We start from the raw sequence: 16843 nt of genomic DNA, 5'->3' as shown, positions 1-16843 counted from the left end.
TGTTCCGGTTTTTGGTCACTAGATGCTCCCATTGTGCTTTTTGACCCTTTTGTTTTCCCTTGTTCCCCGTTATTATTTGCACCTGTGCCTTGTTTCCCCTGATTGTATTTAAACCCTTAGTTATCCTCAGTTCTTTGCTCTGTGTCTGTATGTTAGCACCCAGCCCTAGTATGCTGTGAACTTTTGCTGCTCCCGTTGGACTCTCTTGTGGAATTCTGTTTTTGTTCTTGTTTATTTATTTTTGAGTATCTTTTGAGTCTTTTTCATGCTATACCTACCACCTTGTGGATTTACCTTTTTGTCTTGGAGGATTACCTTTGTTCTCGTGGAATTCCTTTTGACGTTGTGGAGTTGTATGTTTGCCTGAAGGACTTTCCTTTTTTACTTTATTAAATACACAGTCTCAAGTACTGCTGTGTCTGCCTCATCTTCTGGGTTCTGCTGACTATTTGTGGCTCAGTTGGTTAAGTGACTGTTTCTCACTCCGGAGACCCGGGTTCATAACCGGGTCCTGACAGCCATCTATTGCATCTTGCCTATGCCGCTCGGTCATCGCTCATCCATATATTTATATGTACATGTTCTTATTCCATCCCTTTACTTAGATGTGTGTGTATTAGGTAGTTGCTGTGGAATTGTTATATTACTGCACTGTCGGAACTAGAAGCACAAGCATTTTGCTTCACTCGCATTAACATCTGCCAACCATGTGTATGTAACAATCAAATTTGATTTGAACATGAATATAAGGAGACATTTTAAGATGTGTCAATGATTTCTATATATCCATAACTGGTCTAGGCAGCCGGTAATAGGCTCTGGATCTGCACTGTCATGTAGGCTTGATGTGCATTCCCGGTAATACACTCATGTACCCAGTGGACCGGCTCGTACATAAAGCATCCTCCATTCAGGCTGCAAAGGCATAATTTTCCTTCTTAACTTGCTTTAATGGCAGAAACGTGGAACATTACAGGGAAAACATGCATACTTTCTTTATGAAACAACATTTTCCACCACCATGCTAGAGTGGCTAATACCTAGGAACACTAGTTCTGGATGCAAAAATTCCTTTCATAGGAAGGCGGGGCAATATCATGAATATTCAGAAGTCTCGACATAGAACCAGTCGGGTGATTGGTTGAGCCTTCTTGAGTGTGACATCATTCTGAGCCCTTGCCAAACACAAAACATGACAATTTCTCTTGCCTTGGATCTGAAACCAGTAGTAACCACCAACTTAAATGACAGTTAACATAACATGTAAATACGGAGCTTGCTTGTTAGCTAGTGTTTGAATCATATCAGCCATTTTCTTATGAAAGAGCGCAGCTAGCTAGCTAACATAAGCTAGACTCGGGAGCTCATAGGCTTCAGGAGCCAGCGGGTTAAATATGGTTCCACCATGGGCAACAACTGGCTACGAGTTAGTTTGCAGCCAAATATGTTCAACTTATAGTTAGTTTATCCAGTGACTACCCTACTTAGAAGGATAGCTACTGACTGAAATGAAGCTGGCTAGCTAGCATGCTGGCTCACACTGGCCTTGCAGTAGACTTGGGACCTCATGGGCACACAGGCTACATTAGCCAACTGGTTAGACATGATTACACCACTGGCAACAATAACTACTTTGTTTTCAGACAACTTAGTTAATCTACTGACCACCACATTTAAGAGGATAGCTAATTACTGAAATGTAGCTAGCTAGATGACTGGCCAGGCAGTAGCCACCAAATAATTGTGGACGCATGACCTATTCTTTGACACATTTGGTTGAACATGTTCATATCAAGCAACACATTGCATACCATTTATGGAAAGATACAAATAACAATTAGTTGGCTCATTTTTTTGAATGATTGGACAATGAAACTAAAATATATTGTTAACTAGCTGGTTAGACTTTAATTTAGTGATCAAGATGAAGCTGAGTTTCCCAAGTCATTCGGTCGGTGCTAACTGCTCATGCTGGTGGCACGAGCTCGATAAAGAGAAGGCTCTGTGGAACATCTGTGAGAAGGCTCAACCAATCACCTGATCGGATCTTTGTCGAGAAGTATGAATATTCATGACATTGCATATCGCGTACAGCCAATTAGGTTGCAGCAGGTAAATTATGCCTTTACAGTCTTAATGGAGGATGATTTATGTACGAACCGACCGGGGACAGAAGTGTATTACCGGGAATCAGAAGAGGCTGCTGAGGGGAGGGCGGGTTCATAATAATCGCTGGAACGGAGTGAATGGATCGCATCAAACACATGGGAACCATTTGTTTGATATGTTTGATACCACTCCACCCACTCTGTTCCAGCCATTACCACAAGCCCGTTTTTCCCAATTAAGGTGCCGGGAATGCACATCAAGCCTAGACAATAGTGCAGATATATTGCCGAGGCTAACTCATAACAGAAGGCATAATATTAAAAGTTGTAATGTTTTCCTTTACAGAAAAACGGATTACACAACTTTGATTTTGATCAAACGTGTCATGTCAAAACAACTGAAACCTAAGGCATTACGTTTTAATTTAATCGAGACTTTCAAATATCTTATTTCAGGAGGCAAGCTCAACAATACACAAATCAAATAACGCAAATGATACAAAACAACATCTGAAGGACACATGTTTATTTAAAGTGTGAGGAACTCCACAAAAGCATATTAATTTACCCGAATAAACCAGCACAAAAGATGCCAATTCAGCTACCTCTGATAGTCTTCAGTGCTGGTGAAAAAGAAACCTGAGTTTTCCCTGCCATTTGCACAGTGCTGCGCGTTATATCGCAAAACAATGTTTCATCAACAGCATATGAAAAAGGTATGCAGGTGGCAGGCATTTCCTTCATATATCATCTCACTGGCAGGATAAACAGCAATGCATCACAAACATTTGAAACTCATTCGGTTTCGTAACAACAAGCGCTAAATAGTGTTAATGTACAATAGCCTATATTTCCATGTAAAAGGGGAAATTATAAATGCAACAAGTTGAAATCTAAGTAGTATATACACGCCAATGTACAGATTTGAATAAATTAATAACAAGTTGCGTATTATTTGATACTTACAGGATCTTGGAAACATAAATAATTCAATCAGATCAATCGTTCATATTATGAGTTACGAACGTTTTTCAAAAACAGCTTCAGAAATCAGTTTAACCGGGCGTCTCACTTTCCATCCCTTTTGACATCTATTGTAATGCATTTTTGGGATGTAGCTTTTTCCTTATCAATAGTCTACCCCAACATCATATGTTTCCTTTAGGGGCCTAGATTTTCTCCATACACAGTTATACATTGACGTTAAAACAAGGGATCTATATCACCAATATTGTATCTCATTTGATGAACTCCCGTGTTGGTCACTTCTCCAGCCCACATCACCCGCCCATCTAACTCTCAGCACAACTGTGTATATAATCCGACATAATGACGTCAAAGACACCTTGATTAAACAGGTGGTTTTTGTCACTTTTGAGAGTCAATGGCAGGAGACTTTTCTCTGTGTTTTTCCAGTCCTCTGACCAGCCTCTGTATATTTATCAGTTCGTTAGTGGAATCCTTCACAGATGTCTTGGGGGATGCCGTGCTCTGGCTGGACGCTTTCTGGCTGTGGTGCTCGGATACAGGACTTGTTTCTCTGCTGCCTGATTTGGACAGGTCGGATGCTGCGTTTAAACTGCCCGGCAGCCCTGTGGTGAGCAGGTTAGTGCTTGGAGGAACAGACGTGGGCATCTGATAAGGGTTGAATCGCAGCCGTTGTCGGGAGGTGGTAAGGAAATGGTTTCTGCCCAATGTGGAGGCTGCGGTGCAGTTGGGGAGGGTCGAGGCCGCAGCAGCAGCTGCCATGTAGTTGTATGGATACGGGAACAGTCCTCCAAAAGGTGGAATCGAAATTCCCTGTGTTGAAAAAATAATGGCGTTATTATACATGTACAAATGCTATACAAACAGAATTTCAGGCCTGTCGTACTTCTTAGATTCGTAGTTGCATTTTTGTCTCTGTCTATGTTTAGACGACAACTGTGGTATAGGCTATTAAAATATTCTCATCTAATACGATTACAAAAAGTAGGCCTATGTCTATTCATAATAAAAAAGTATATCATCATGTTCTCAATTAAATCGAAAAAAGCATGCACAAGATCCCAATTTTGTTTCGAATAGCCCAATAAAGTAGCGTTTAGTCATTCTCTAGTGAAACTATATAGTCATAAACCTACATTAAATTGATCATAGGATTACTGAAATAATTTATTATGAATGCACTTGAAAGTGATTCTAAAAATATGTTTTAATTGCAGAAGTTTGTGAAGGAAAACGTATAGAAATAGACTATAGTGTTTATCACCCCAGTTTTATTATTGGAATGTGATACAAAACGAGGCAATGGTTTGCTTTAGGACCATGCGTAGCCTCCGAGAGGTCGGGTAGGTCGTTTGGAGTGTTTATCTCACTGAATAAAAAAATAAAAAATAAAAATAAATGTGTTTCTACACCTGCATTGCTTGCTGTTTGGGGTTTTAGGCTGGGTTTCTGTACAGCACTTTGTGACATCAGCTGATGTAAGAAGGGCTTTATAAATTTATTTCATTGACATAGGCTACATAATGTAGGCTAATTTGTTGTTAAGAAGATATTACTATTATTAGGCCATGTAGCCTCTGAAGCTTATATTAGGGTTGAAGTAAATGTTTACCTGAGACGCTAGCATGTGCTGTGACAGGTGGAACGGGAAGGGACTAGGGCCCGCACTTTGAGATGAGAGACCTCCGTTTTCCAGGCCATTAGCTCCGGACATAGAGGCCAACAGATGCCCCATGCCCATGTTGGAGAATGCCCCTGGTGCCATCGAAAACTGTCCGGGGTGGAACAACATTTGTCCCATATTCAACGGGTTAAAGAACTGTTGACTGTGCAAACCGGAAAGGGCCAGACTCTGCAGGTGACTCGCGCTGAAGTGTGATGGGCTCTCCGTCTGTACCATCAGAGGAGAAAACCCATTGTTCACCCCACTGATGCCCCCACTTTCCGTGTCGTTCTTTGTAGGTTCCGTCTCTTTGCGGTGCTTATGATCTAACTTGTCCTTTTCAAGATTTCGAATACTGAATACAGAGTCGCTCTCTTTCCTTGAATCCAGGTAGTCATTCTTCTTTTCCAACAGCGGCCTATCTCTCACGCTGTCATCGCCTTTAGGACTGAAAGGAGAGGTTGGTTCAGGCCGGGGGCTGCTGGCTGCGATGGAGCGCTCCTCTTGTGGGTCAAGCTCCTGATCGCTATCAGTGCAGTTCTTGTCGTCTGTAAAACATTATTCCACACTTCCATTAAAATATCGAAATGAAATTATAGAAAATAACATAATGTGATTAAAACCCATACAGTAATTTATAGGCTACTCATATGACGCAAAGCAAAATAATTGAGTAGCCTGCGCATAGCTTCCAGTGTGCTACAACCATTTAAAATCACAACCAACACATGCGTGCATTATCGTATATATTATTTCAAGGAAGGAGTCGTGATTTTGTGCTAACATTCATTTCCTAACCACTTCTCTTCTTCGCATAAAAATGCATGGTTAATTGGTAAGATTGGCGTACGTTTTGGATAAAGTCGTTCTATAAAGCTTCCGCAGTTGAACTAGGCCATCATTTAGTGCTTGGTTGCTTATCTAATGCGTAACTATGGAATACAGATCTGAATACCATGCATACTACAGTAATCAAGGGAGTGAATGTTTTATGAACCTGTCAGTAGATGGCGCATTTGTCACGCTGATGCACGAGGCCTAACCCACATGTTTTAAAGAGCAATGGATACGTGCAGGGGCGCAACTTTCACTTGGGACAGGGGAAACATGTCCCCCCCCACATTCTGAAATTTCATTTTATCCCCCCCCCCCAGTTTTATTATTTGAATGTGATACAAAACGAGGCAATGGTTTGCTTTAGGACCATGCGTACGCCTCCAAGAGGTCGGGTAGGCCGTTTGGAGTGTTTATCCCACTGAATAAAAAAATAATAAAAAAACGTTATGTCCCCCTCACTTCTAAAACCAAAGTTGTGCCCCTGGATACGTGAAATAGCATACGGTGGATAAAGACATAATCCTGTATGCTATTGTTATTCCTGTTCTACCGAAGGTTTATAACTTGTCCCTAAACCAATGGCCTATCGCAACTAAGATCACACAGCACGCATATTTCTCCATTTATCCTCTGTTCTTTTTTCTTCTTATCTTTTCTAACAAATATAGGTATTTTTTTCTATCTCATCCAATTGTAAATCACCCAGAAAACATTCTGCTCAGCTTAATGACACATAATAACAACACACCTTCTGGTTTGTGCCCATTTTTATTTATCAAGCCTTATTAAATTACTGACATCTACAAAAGGATCAATTAGTGGACATGCAAATGAATGGAAACACGTGCTTAATGAGAAGACTTACCTCGACTGGTTCGGTTGAACCTCAGTGGACTGGTAACAGGTCCCAGCGTAGAATGAACCGAATCCCTTCCAGTGGTTTGTTCACAGGAGGAGTCATCGGAGTCGGCACAGTCCCGGTCCCCTTTGAGTTCCCGGTTTTCATACATGCGCAGCGATGGAAGGGTTAACTGCTTCCTGCAGACCGAACTGAGATTAGTTAATGCATCTGTATTGTGTGATTGAATAAGTTTTGATTCTGCAAGCAGTCTACTACACAGTATTGCTCGGTCTGCTAATTAGTGTTGTCCTAATGAGACATTTATTTCAACTCATGATCATATTTTCAGGGTCATATTTTTCTCAATTCAACATAGAAGAAAATAAAATACCTCTTTTCTCGTCGTCCATTTCCCGTGTCTCTGAACCCTTTGGCAAAGGGGTTGTGATCAATTTTGAGCTGTGTGATCTGTAGAGAAAACGAGAGTGCATGGCAATCAACAATGGTATCCTTAAAATAGGAAAATGCATTACATGGAAAAGCACCATGGAACTATTCTTAATTTTCTTGGCCTACTACCACAAATAATAGTAATGCAATTGATTCAACAGGCGTTATTGATGGAATATTAATTGTAAGTGACAATAGCAAGTGTGTGGTGCTGGGGACCGCTGCGTTTGTTAGCTCGTGCACTCTGGAGAGGCAAGACAAGCATCTCTGTTGATGACGTGTAATTACTAAAGCTGATCAATTATTTATAATTATTCTTAAAGGAAAGTTATATGCCTAACATTTCGACTAGTATACGCTTATGTAATTTTCTCAAATACTGAATGCTACTTTTTAATAATTCATTGCACACCTATACTGGCCTAAGTGGCCTTGTTCATTTAGGAACAATACTATCCGTTCATATATTAATTTTCGTCTGTCCTTTTGAGTCTTTCCAAGCTGTGTTAATGCTTTGCCTTTGTGGATTTCATGCTTTGATTGTTCAGAACCGCTTTGGAGTCTCCATGCCTGAGGACATTGTGAAGATAAGTGCCTTCTAATCGATTGTGACTCTGTATCATAAACTTTAAACAAGCCACCAGGCCACTTTCAACATGTATTCTAATTAACATCAACATAATGTAGGTTATTAAGTAAAAATTCCAACGAAGTCCAGATAACAGACTGGTACAAATGTTTAAAACATATGATATCCCCATTATAATTAGATTTTTGAGAACTGTGAAACCATGAAACAACACGCACACACACACACTTTCTAGTGAAGCTTACCTTGTCATTCTGATATGCAGTGACACCGATAAAATCTGTCTCTGGAAAAACATATGTGCGGAAGGTGCTGTAAGGGAGCTTCAGAATGTCGTTGGCCCTCACGATATGAAACCTGGGTTGGTATTTATGCATCGAATTCAGGATAGTCTGAGAATGCAAAGAAACAGAAAATATGTTATAAGGTGATCATGCTGATCAAACGTTTCGGTTTGAACTGAGATGATGCCAATATATTATTGTGTTATGGCAGGAAATGTATACATCCCACTAAAGAAATACACACATCGTGTTTAATTATGCATTATTAATTTGTAAAGGCCGATAATTTCCTTAAACCATGATTTTACTTAACAAACGTAGGCCTATGACAAAAGTTGGTCAACTATTTCGAGAGTTTATAAACCTACTGACAATAAAGACTGACGAGAATGTTTTGTATTGGGGCCGAGTATGTGTCTACCATCCTGCTTCTATTGTGGAACTTGTTATTTGTAAGAATGTATCACAATTATGATTATACCTTATCATTCGCCTATTGCTGCTGTTATTACATGTTGCCAGGCCTATATAACACGGATACGTGGGATTATGCATTTATATAAACTTTTCTAAAAATGTTTTACACCATTTGCAACATATCTTAAAATGTATCAAATACTTTTCATAAAGGCCTAGCCTAAACATGGTTATGCAATTAACAGCTCTTGTAATGCTTTGCATAATTTGGATTTGCATAACCTGAATGAGACATGAGAAAAACAACAATTGCAGGCATCAATAACTGAATGACTTTATCACAATACTGTAAAATCAAAACTGTTTTCAAATCATATTCAGAGCACTGTCCTATATGGCGACTTGGGAAATAACCCATTGGAAAGCATTTGGGATACTTAGTTGTTATTGCTCTGGCATGTAAGCATTGAGCAAGTATCTGCTAATATTTCCACGTGTCCTTCTTGCAATATTACTGTCCAAATTGCACTTAAATGAAACACGTTGGGATCAAACATCTATGCATTTTCCTCTTGAGCTCAATTGCATAGCGTCGTACTAAAAAAGGTTGAACTAGACGCAAAAGGTCGCCTGAAGATGCTCACAAAATCAACACAAGAGACAGAAAAAGTATGTCCTCTTGTCTTTGACATGGTTCTACGCTATACTTGATGTCATCCCATACTTTGACACGCACCAAAACATACCACGAATGTAATACTTAAAAAAAAATTAAAATCTCAACCACTGTTGTTGAGCCTTAAAACGGATTTTGGAGATGCATGGTGGATTAATACAGTGCAACACATATTTGTGTGATATTCTAGACATTGTTGTTGTTAATCAATAAAGGTTTAAAAAACGGATCAACTGATGTTATACCCTTCAATGACATTACATATGTATTATTCTAGGCATACGTACGTCATTATAATATGCATTGATTGATTGATTGCGTCTACAACATGGCCTGATAGGAATATCACCATTGAACTCTTTTCAATAGCCGAGGTTAGTTTTACTAAAAAGCCTAATTCATATCTTTCATCGACACATCATCAAATTAAATCACCAAAATACTTACAAATCCATGCTTATCCGATATATTATTCGTCAACTTCAGTTTATTAAAAGCAACAGGCTTCGCCATCCACTGCTCTCCTGTGGCAGGGCTGTCCGGATGGATATACATTCGTTTGGGCATCTCCGGGTCGGCTTTCCCAGCTACCATCCAACGCGAGTTGTGGAACTTGTAGCGGCAGTCGTCAGCAGAGACTATATCCATAAGGAGGATATACTTGGCTTTCTTATCAACGCCATTGACGCGGACTTTGAATGGGGGAAACATCCTCCTGCAATAGAGTAAAACAAGAGTAATAACGATGATCAAAACACTGAGGAAACAAAGCGGGATGGAGGCTACACCAAGACTTCCAAGGCTAGGCCTTTGAATGCAACATTAAAGTTCTATAACCTAACCTAACCAAACCACTTAACCTTTTCCCTCTTCAAACACATTTGTTTCGACACATGAATGCATTGGTTGATTGATTGAATTTGGAAATTAGTCTATTTCTCATGTTTGGCCCACCTCTATAGGCCAAATGTATAAACACTATGCCATAGCCTATGTTTATACAATATATATATATATATATATCACTCATATGTATGTATGTATGTATGTATGTATGTATGTATGTATGTATGTATGTATGTATGTATGTATGTATGTATGTATGTATGTATGTATGTATGTATGACATTTATGACCATTTCCTAATAAAATTAACTTACGTGGCAGTGCATGGTTATAAGATCGCCTATAATATGCACACGAAACAGTAAATAAAGGTCCTTACCTTCCTGATTTCGTAATAACCATCTCGGTTCCTATTTTGTGAAATTGGTCCCATAAATCTTTGGCCTCCAGAGTGACTTTTGGGTCGTCCTCCACCTCTTCCTCCGGCTCCAAGCTCTTGAGGGAGCGGAGATGAGCTGCTTGGTGGTGATGACCCAACGCCGCGTGGAGTCCCGCTTCCGCGGCTCCAGAGAGAGCATGGTCGGTTAGGGGTTTAGAAAGAGCGCCGTGAGACAGCGTAAGTCCATGAAAGAAGGAAGGCTGTGCAGCTGCAAGGAAGGCTGACATAGGAAAGTCGGCCGGCCGGTGAGCGTGGAAAGGGTGATAAGCCATGGCAGTCCCTGTGTAAACTGGATCTCTCATCGGTGCATCCAAAAAAATCGATGTAAAATTATTATATGATATTATGTCCACTCTCAGTAGAAGTATTGGTGTGTGTATCCAAAAGACAGATGTCGTATTTGAGCAGAAATATAAAAGTAGTTTCGCGTGCGTAAACAAGAGCGAATGGATCTCAGACGTCTCCAACAGACCGAGGGAGGAAATGAGTGCACTGCTACTCCTGATGCTCTGTTCCCACACAGCACCGTGATAATATCCGTGAAAGAGACGGCATCGGCACTTCGAGAGCAGAGCTGGGCTTCACTTCTTATCCACTCAAGTAACTTTCGGAAAAATAAAATCACTCTTTACTCGGATATAGTTCTATGTACTGAGTTCGAATTGAGAGGTCTTGCTCTGGCCACTTTGGAATTGTGACTGTCTTTACATGTCCCTCCTCCCTGGGTCCCGACACTAATGAACCAAGCCCGCTTGATTGCCGATTTTACGCTTTGTGGACCAATTGTGGAGCCCTATAGGCGTGGTTTCGACAGCTCCGGCCAAGAACGGTAGGGGGGGCTAAAAGGTGTCGGAAGCATTAGTTGCAAAGAAACATGTTAATAGAATAAAATATGAACCAATGACTGAGTAAAGATCTGGATATCCCTCCCCCAAACTTCGAATGGAACACCAGCTGGCTTTTACTGCATGGCTGGTGAAGAGGACGGATCCTCCGTCTGCTTCGTCGTTTTGTGAAGCCTTCACTCCACGCAAGATCTTGACTATACATCTCGAATATCGACAGCTTCAAATTATTCGTTCAGTAAAGCCTCACTTGAAATAATGGTATTTATACTAATGATTGAGCTTATAAAACACCAGCTTTTATTCATACAAAACATTTTGTAGGCCTAGACACGAATGTCTCTCTGCGCTGGCTGGTAAACAGACTAGGCTGCTACACAACGCCATGATACATGGTTTAGAATTCGGTTGTGTTTTTAAAATACTTCTACTTTTGGCGTGTTTTGCTGCGCTGTTTGTAGCACTTTTATAACGTTATGATAGGCTATGTTAACATTCATAACCATCTATTGATATGTGCCTATCAAAACATAAACATTTATTATTTTAACAGCTAGACATTTAGCCTATAATTTACAAGTAAATGCATTAGTTTCATGGAACCATATCCCTGTTGTCGAACATTTCCTCTAGATGCCATATCAAAAAAAGAAGAGAGAAAGAAGAGAGATTTGAAGAGCTACATCCGGTTAAAACTGAGCTGAGGCGAACTCCTTATACCTTGGAGGTTATTCAGGAGTTATTAAATTGAACGGAATGTCTTACATCTTCAAAACAAATGGATTTAAGATAAGGATAGGCCTTCTATTTTTGCATTATTATTTCAAATCTACGGAAGCATTATACCCTACTTTTTCAGCAAAGTTCTGTACCATATATTACATGTAAAATGTATGCAACAATGACAGAAAAATGATTGACTATTCGAAACCATAGCATATCATATTATTTATAGCGGCAGGGGTTCATGAGTAGACAATGGTAGGCTATGCGAGAACGTTTGTAGGGAATCTCAATAGGCTACTGCTCATTAGACATGGCACGTGCATTTTGCAAGATGCAACCGGGTGATATTGTCAAACTTCATACTATCGGGTACCAAAGGTTGTGTGTGATTCCTGTGTAGCAATATAACTTTCTCGAAATACCATTGTGTATACCTTTAAGAAGTCATTGTGCTGATCCTTGATTGAGTTGGACTACGTTTGTTAAGGAGCGCTTGGCGCCAGTCTGCTGGCGTCCCACAACAAGAACCCTTTCCTGTCACTTCATATTTAACCCCAAATCTTCAAACAACGTGCTCCAATCCCCTCTGCATTCCCTCCAAGGCTGCAGCCCATGGTAGATCTTTAACTTCGGATTTCCTGCACTTGCCACACATCGGCGATAGTTTGGCTATAATTATTTATTCCAATGCAGATTCTTAATTAATGAATGAAGAGTTTCCCAGACTCAAACCCAGCTTAAAACATTCAAACTTCAGCTGAATACACCGGACATCTGTCACAATGGTGAGACTCTTCATAATTTTACCCTCATAAACGCTATAATGCAATATGTTTTCACATTATATTTTCTTTCTGTTATTTTCTTTCTGTTTAGCATTTTATCTAATTTTGAACGAATTGTCACTTGTTTGTATTGAAGAAAATGATATGATTATCTTATTTTGAAAAGATGTAGTCACACGTAATATATTACTAAACGTTGTTTTAACTTTTAACAATACATTTTCAGTGGTATGCTGCAATTGTATTTACATTATATGACATTTACAGATCATTCAATCGATTAGGGGAGAAGAAGTGGAGTATGGAACGTAGGCCTACACACCGTAGGTGTCGATAATGGTGTGTCTGGATGAGTCCACTGAAAGGTGTTTGGTATTTAGTAGTTTTGTATGCCATAACCTTGTAGAACTATCAAAAACCACCAGAATGGCCCGCGGACTTTTGCCATTGAGAAGCGCAACATCGGGTTAGTTATAAAATCAACATTAACACCGCAATAGTGAGGCTAGACCAATCATAGACTAATAGACGAAACAGTAAGGTCAGGTAAGTGAAAGGCATTGTTGATTTGATTTTATAGAATGTATCTTTTCCTGTTGAAGGTGGATATAGGCCTACTTTCTTGTGACATGTTTCCATGGCAAACATTCATAGCCTACTTAAACTGTGGAATATAATTTCACATGATTCACTAAATGCTAGGCTTTTCGACCAGTCAAGTTCGAATGTTAAAGAAACTTCGTCATTTGCAGAAGGAAAAAATACAACCATGACAACCATTAGGCCAATACTTTATTACGATTCATATTTTTACAGTGAATATCATATGCCTATAGAGGTGGTTGATGGTAAGGTCCCAACACCTATAGTTTATGCCTACCAATATAACCCACACAATCACGAGGCCAATTTTGAGTGTTTGTGTCTGCAATTCCCCGATCAAGAACGTTGTACTTAAGGCTGTGTTTGAGCAATTGTAATAGCCAATTGGTGTACAGTCTGACCGCAGTTGCTGAAATAAAGTAACAGAAAAAACACTATTTTGCAAATATTTTTTTTTCAGTAACACATTTGGTAGGCTACATATAGACTACTGCTACTCCATATTTTAAGTCTTGGGAATGCAAAATGTTTAAACCCACACGGAGACAGATAATGATTTCCTACGTGTATATATATCATTCAACTAATTACATAAACCAAGGCAGACATTATGCTCAATTTATTTGTTTTAGGGGTTCCACAGTAAGCCTATGCGCATATAGGCCTAGTTGATATTGTGGTTTTATTTAGGCCTAGCCTATAGGCCTATGTGTTAGCTCGGTGAGTGCACATGGACCTTTGTATCTTAACTTTTGTTTTTAACTTTAACTTCAACTTAAATAATTTATCATGTTGAGCGAAATGAGTGTGTCAATTTGTATTTGTTCACATGACCGAATTAGGTGCACAAGTCACTAGTGCTATAGTCTACCCAGCTAGCACATAACGTTCTGAGAACAATATGTTGCTGGCTAGCGGAGTAGAAAACTTGAAAATAAAGGAGAGATGCACACTCTAGGAGCTCAGATGCAAAAATGTAATATCCAATGTTTCGACAGCCAAGCTGTCTTCATCAGGATATAATCACAAACAGTGCGGGATGACTCGTTTATAGAGTGTCAAAAGACACACAGGTGTCTGTAATCATGGCCAAGAGTGCCCTAATATCATTGGTTAATTCTCAAATATTAAAATGGCATACAAAGAACAGCATACAAAAAAACAAATGGATAGCAACCTAAAAAATATACCGAACACGCAAAATGTTTACTTCTGTTCTCGGAACATTTAAAGAAAAGTTCAATTTTACAGGTCAGGAAACATATGGCTTCCTTCCCACAACCAATGTGAAACCTAAAACATAAGTTCTCACAACTTCCAAGGAACCAAATGTGCTAGCTGCGTATAGCCTGTCAAAATTGCCTGGATATGTGGTGTAGGACCTACACTTTATATGAGAGAGCATATCGAGTAAAAAAACACAAATGATTTAAAATGTATCGGATACAAGATGTTTGTCACCCTGCCATACCATATGCTGTTATAAATCTGCTCTACATGTCACTTGATTCTTTTCATCATTCCCCTTCTATCATTCCACTTCCATCTCTCTTTCTCTGTGTAACTGCTCCTTGGCTATATTTTTCCTGAGGACTGAGGTTTTGGCGCCAGACCGTTTAAGACCTGTCAGAGTCCTTCATATTCCCGCGTCACATAGCCAAGGCAAAAAGTCTTCCAGCCTTAAAAACTAAACCGACCCCCCCCGCACCCCAACCCCTGGTCATGGTCAATTCCCTCACTTCACTCTTCGCTTTCGTTGATTCATTCATTCATTCATTCATTCGTCCATCCATCTATTTGTTCAAATCTGGGTTTAATCCCGTTGCGTCGCATCAGTCTTTGGGGGTTTAGAAATTTGCTTTTCGTCGTGACTGTCTCATCTCATTGACCCTAGTCAGTGGGGTCGCGGTCCAGTTCCCTACCCCCGCCAGTTCAACAAAGTCTAACGGATTGTTGAAAACTATCATCATTTATTCATAGCAACAATCGTTGGCGTGCACTCCTTGTCCAAATTTGCCCCAGTTTTCCTGATGATGCCCCCATACCTACTCATATCGACCTACTCTCCTTAATCCTCAATTATTCATGCGGATGCTTATTATCTAACAGGCTTCAATATATTTACGCTACTGCATGTTTATAGAAGCAAGTGTTAAATATAGGACACTCCATATGCCTTGTCCATAATAGCCTAAATGTTATTTCAGCTGGAGATTAAATGGAATATGGGCTAATTAACCTGTGCCAATTACTGCACACTCATGGACTCCATAAGGTGATCTTGGCAGAAGCCTTAAGCCTTAACCTATCATTAGGTACTGTAGGCTAATCATGTCTGCCGGAGGATACTGGCTCCGCTGGGATCCTGGGATGTGGGAATTAAGGTCAATACGAAGAGCACCTTTCACTTAGATATAACAGGCGGGAGCGCCAAATTTAGGGCCGACAGGGATTCGAAAATAAACATGTTTTTCAATCTAATTCGATGTTTCACCACAAAGAAAATGTATCCAGACTAAACGAGTATGTATATTGATTTAATTTGAGTGACTATCGTAAGTCATTTGCTTATTCAAAACTGTAATATGCTATAGCCCTCTGCAGTGAGGCTGTCATTGCCATCATTATAATGATTGCATTCCCTTGTAAGGCAACCACTCACAGTCGTCATTACCTTTAGAATGGAATTGTGGGACTTTTATATTCATGTTCATAACCTAGTTATGTGACTCATGTATTTTACATTAATTGACCTAACAATTATTTTATTTCTTCATAGGAAGGGATACACTTTCACTCTTTAATTGAAAACTTGACTCACCTGCCGCACCACTGAGCCGGTTGAAAACACGAAATGGATCGTCGATCAAAGACAAGTTTTATTCGGTAGAGTAATTAATATGAACTTGCTTCTTTTAAACATAAAACGGTTTGATGATGACAATATCGACCCACAGTGGATGCTTTATTAAATGCCATCTTCATAGAGAATTGATTCAGTAGCTAAAGCTTTTTTGAATAATACAAATAAAGTCAACAGGGACAATTCGAATATACTTTTGTGGTTATGGTATAGCAGGGCTCGATCTTGTTTGAGAATCTTACACCAGTGTTTCCCACACGCCCAAACTACCTGCTTATTGTATGGACACAACATTTTAGTGGGCCATTAACTATTTTCAGTTACATTTCCAACATCCCCCGTATTACACTTGGTTGTAGAACAACTAATAGACACCATTGTTGAAATACATCTGATCAGCTCAACAAACTTGTTTATCTTAACGGCTTACTAGTCACATATAATATAGCCCACATAGGGTTAAGTATTTTAATTAACGAATTAACTTGATAAATAAATCTGTTGGATGACCATCAAAAATGTAAAATAAAGACGTACCAAAATAGCCTGTTGATTCAAAGTTCAAATCCAGATTATAATTGGAATATGCATGACTTTGATACATTTTACATGATTATTTTTTGACAATTAAAAACAGACTTTAAACAATAATTAATAGGCTAACACGTGCTCTGGTCTATATTTCTTTGTTGTATATGAAACATTGATGGTTTGTCTATCGTTTACACTAAAGCCTCTCATTCTAAACTGACATTTCTCTTAATAGCTACATTTTACATTATTGATACAAATATATTTTTTTGTTAGTTTATCATTTATTAAACACTTTTTACATATAATAATATATTAATATACTATAAACAAGTACTCCAACTATCACTGCA

At 39.3% G+C, this 16843-nt stretch overlaps 1 protein-coding gene across 2 annotated transcripts; it reads right to left on the bottom strand.

Annotated features, from left to right (window-relative positions):
* Positions 1-2619: 2619 nt before the first annotated feature.
* Positions 2620-10716, bottom strand: LOC135548377 (T-box transcription factor TBX2b-like). 2 transcript variants are annotated; one of them, XM_064977912.1, is made up of 7 exons: positions 10078-10716; positions 9300-9567; positions 7721-7867; positions 6828-6904; positions 6461-6645; positions 4708-5306; positions 2620-3908 (listed from the first exon to the last, which is right to left on the bottom strand). In XM_064977912.1, the coding sequence occupies exons 1-7, from the start codon at positions 10437-10439 to the stop codon at positions 3477-3479; spliced, it is 2070 nt and encodes a 689-aa protein (XP_064833984.1). In that variant the 5' UTR covers positions 10440-10716; the 3' UTR covers positions 2620-3476. The 2 variants fall into 2 exon arrangements, with proteins under 2 accessions (XP_064833984.1, XP_064833985.1); XM_064977913.1 differs by having other exon boundaries at positions 6461-6633.
* Between the last annotated feature and the right edge of the window lie 6127 nt (positions 10717-16843).

This window comes from Oncorhynchus masou, chromosome 11, assembly GCF_036934945.1.
Source record: "Oncorhynchus masou masou isolate Uvic2021 chromosome 11, UVic_Omas_1.1, whole genome shotgun sequence".
Classification (NCBI taxonomy): Eukaryota; Metazoa; Chordata; class Actinopteri; order Salmoniformes; family Salmonidae; genus Oncorhynchus; species Oncorhynchus masou.
The sequence above is the reverse complement of the archived record's forward strand: the minus strand, read 5'-3'. Positions and strand labels throughout refer to the sequence as shown.

What these genes read in the sequence shown, in the direction of transcription:
- LOC135548377 (XM_064977912.1), bottom strand. Translation starts at nt 10,439, where the DNA reads ATGAGAGATCCAGTTTACACAGGGACTGCCATGGCTTATCACCCTTTC. An exon ending in CTGCATATCAGAATGACAAG is followed by an intron (nt 6,905 to 7,720) that starts GTAAGCTTCACT and finishes TTTTCTCTACAG; the next exon opens with ATCACACAGCTCAAAATTGA. An exon ending in AATGGACGACGAGAAAAGAG is followed by an intron (nt 6,646 to 6,827) that starts GTATTTTATTTT and finishes AACTAATCTCAG; the next exon opens with TTCGGTCTGCAGGAAGCAGT.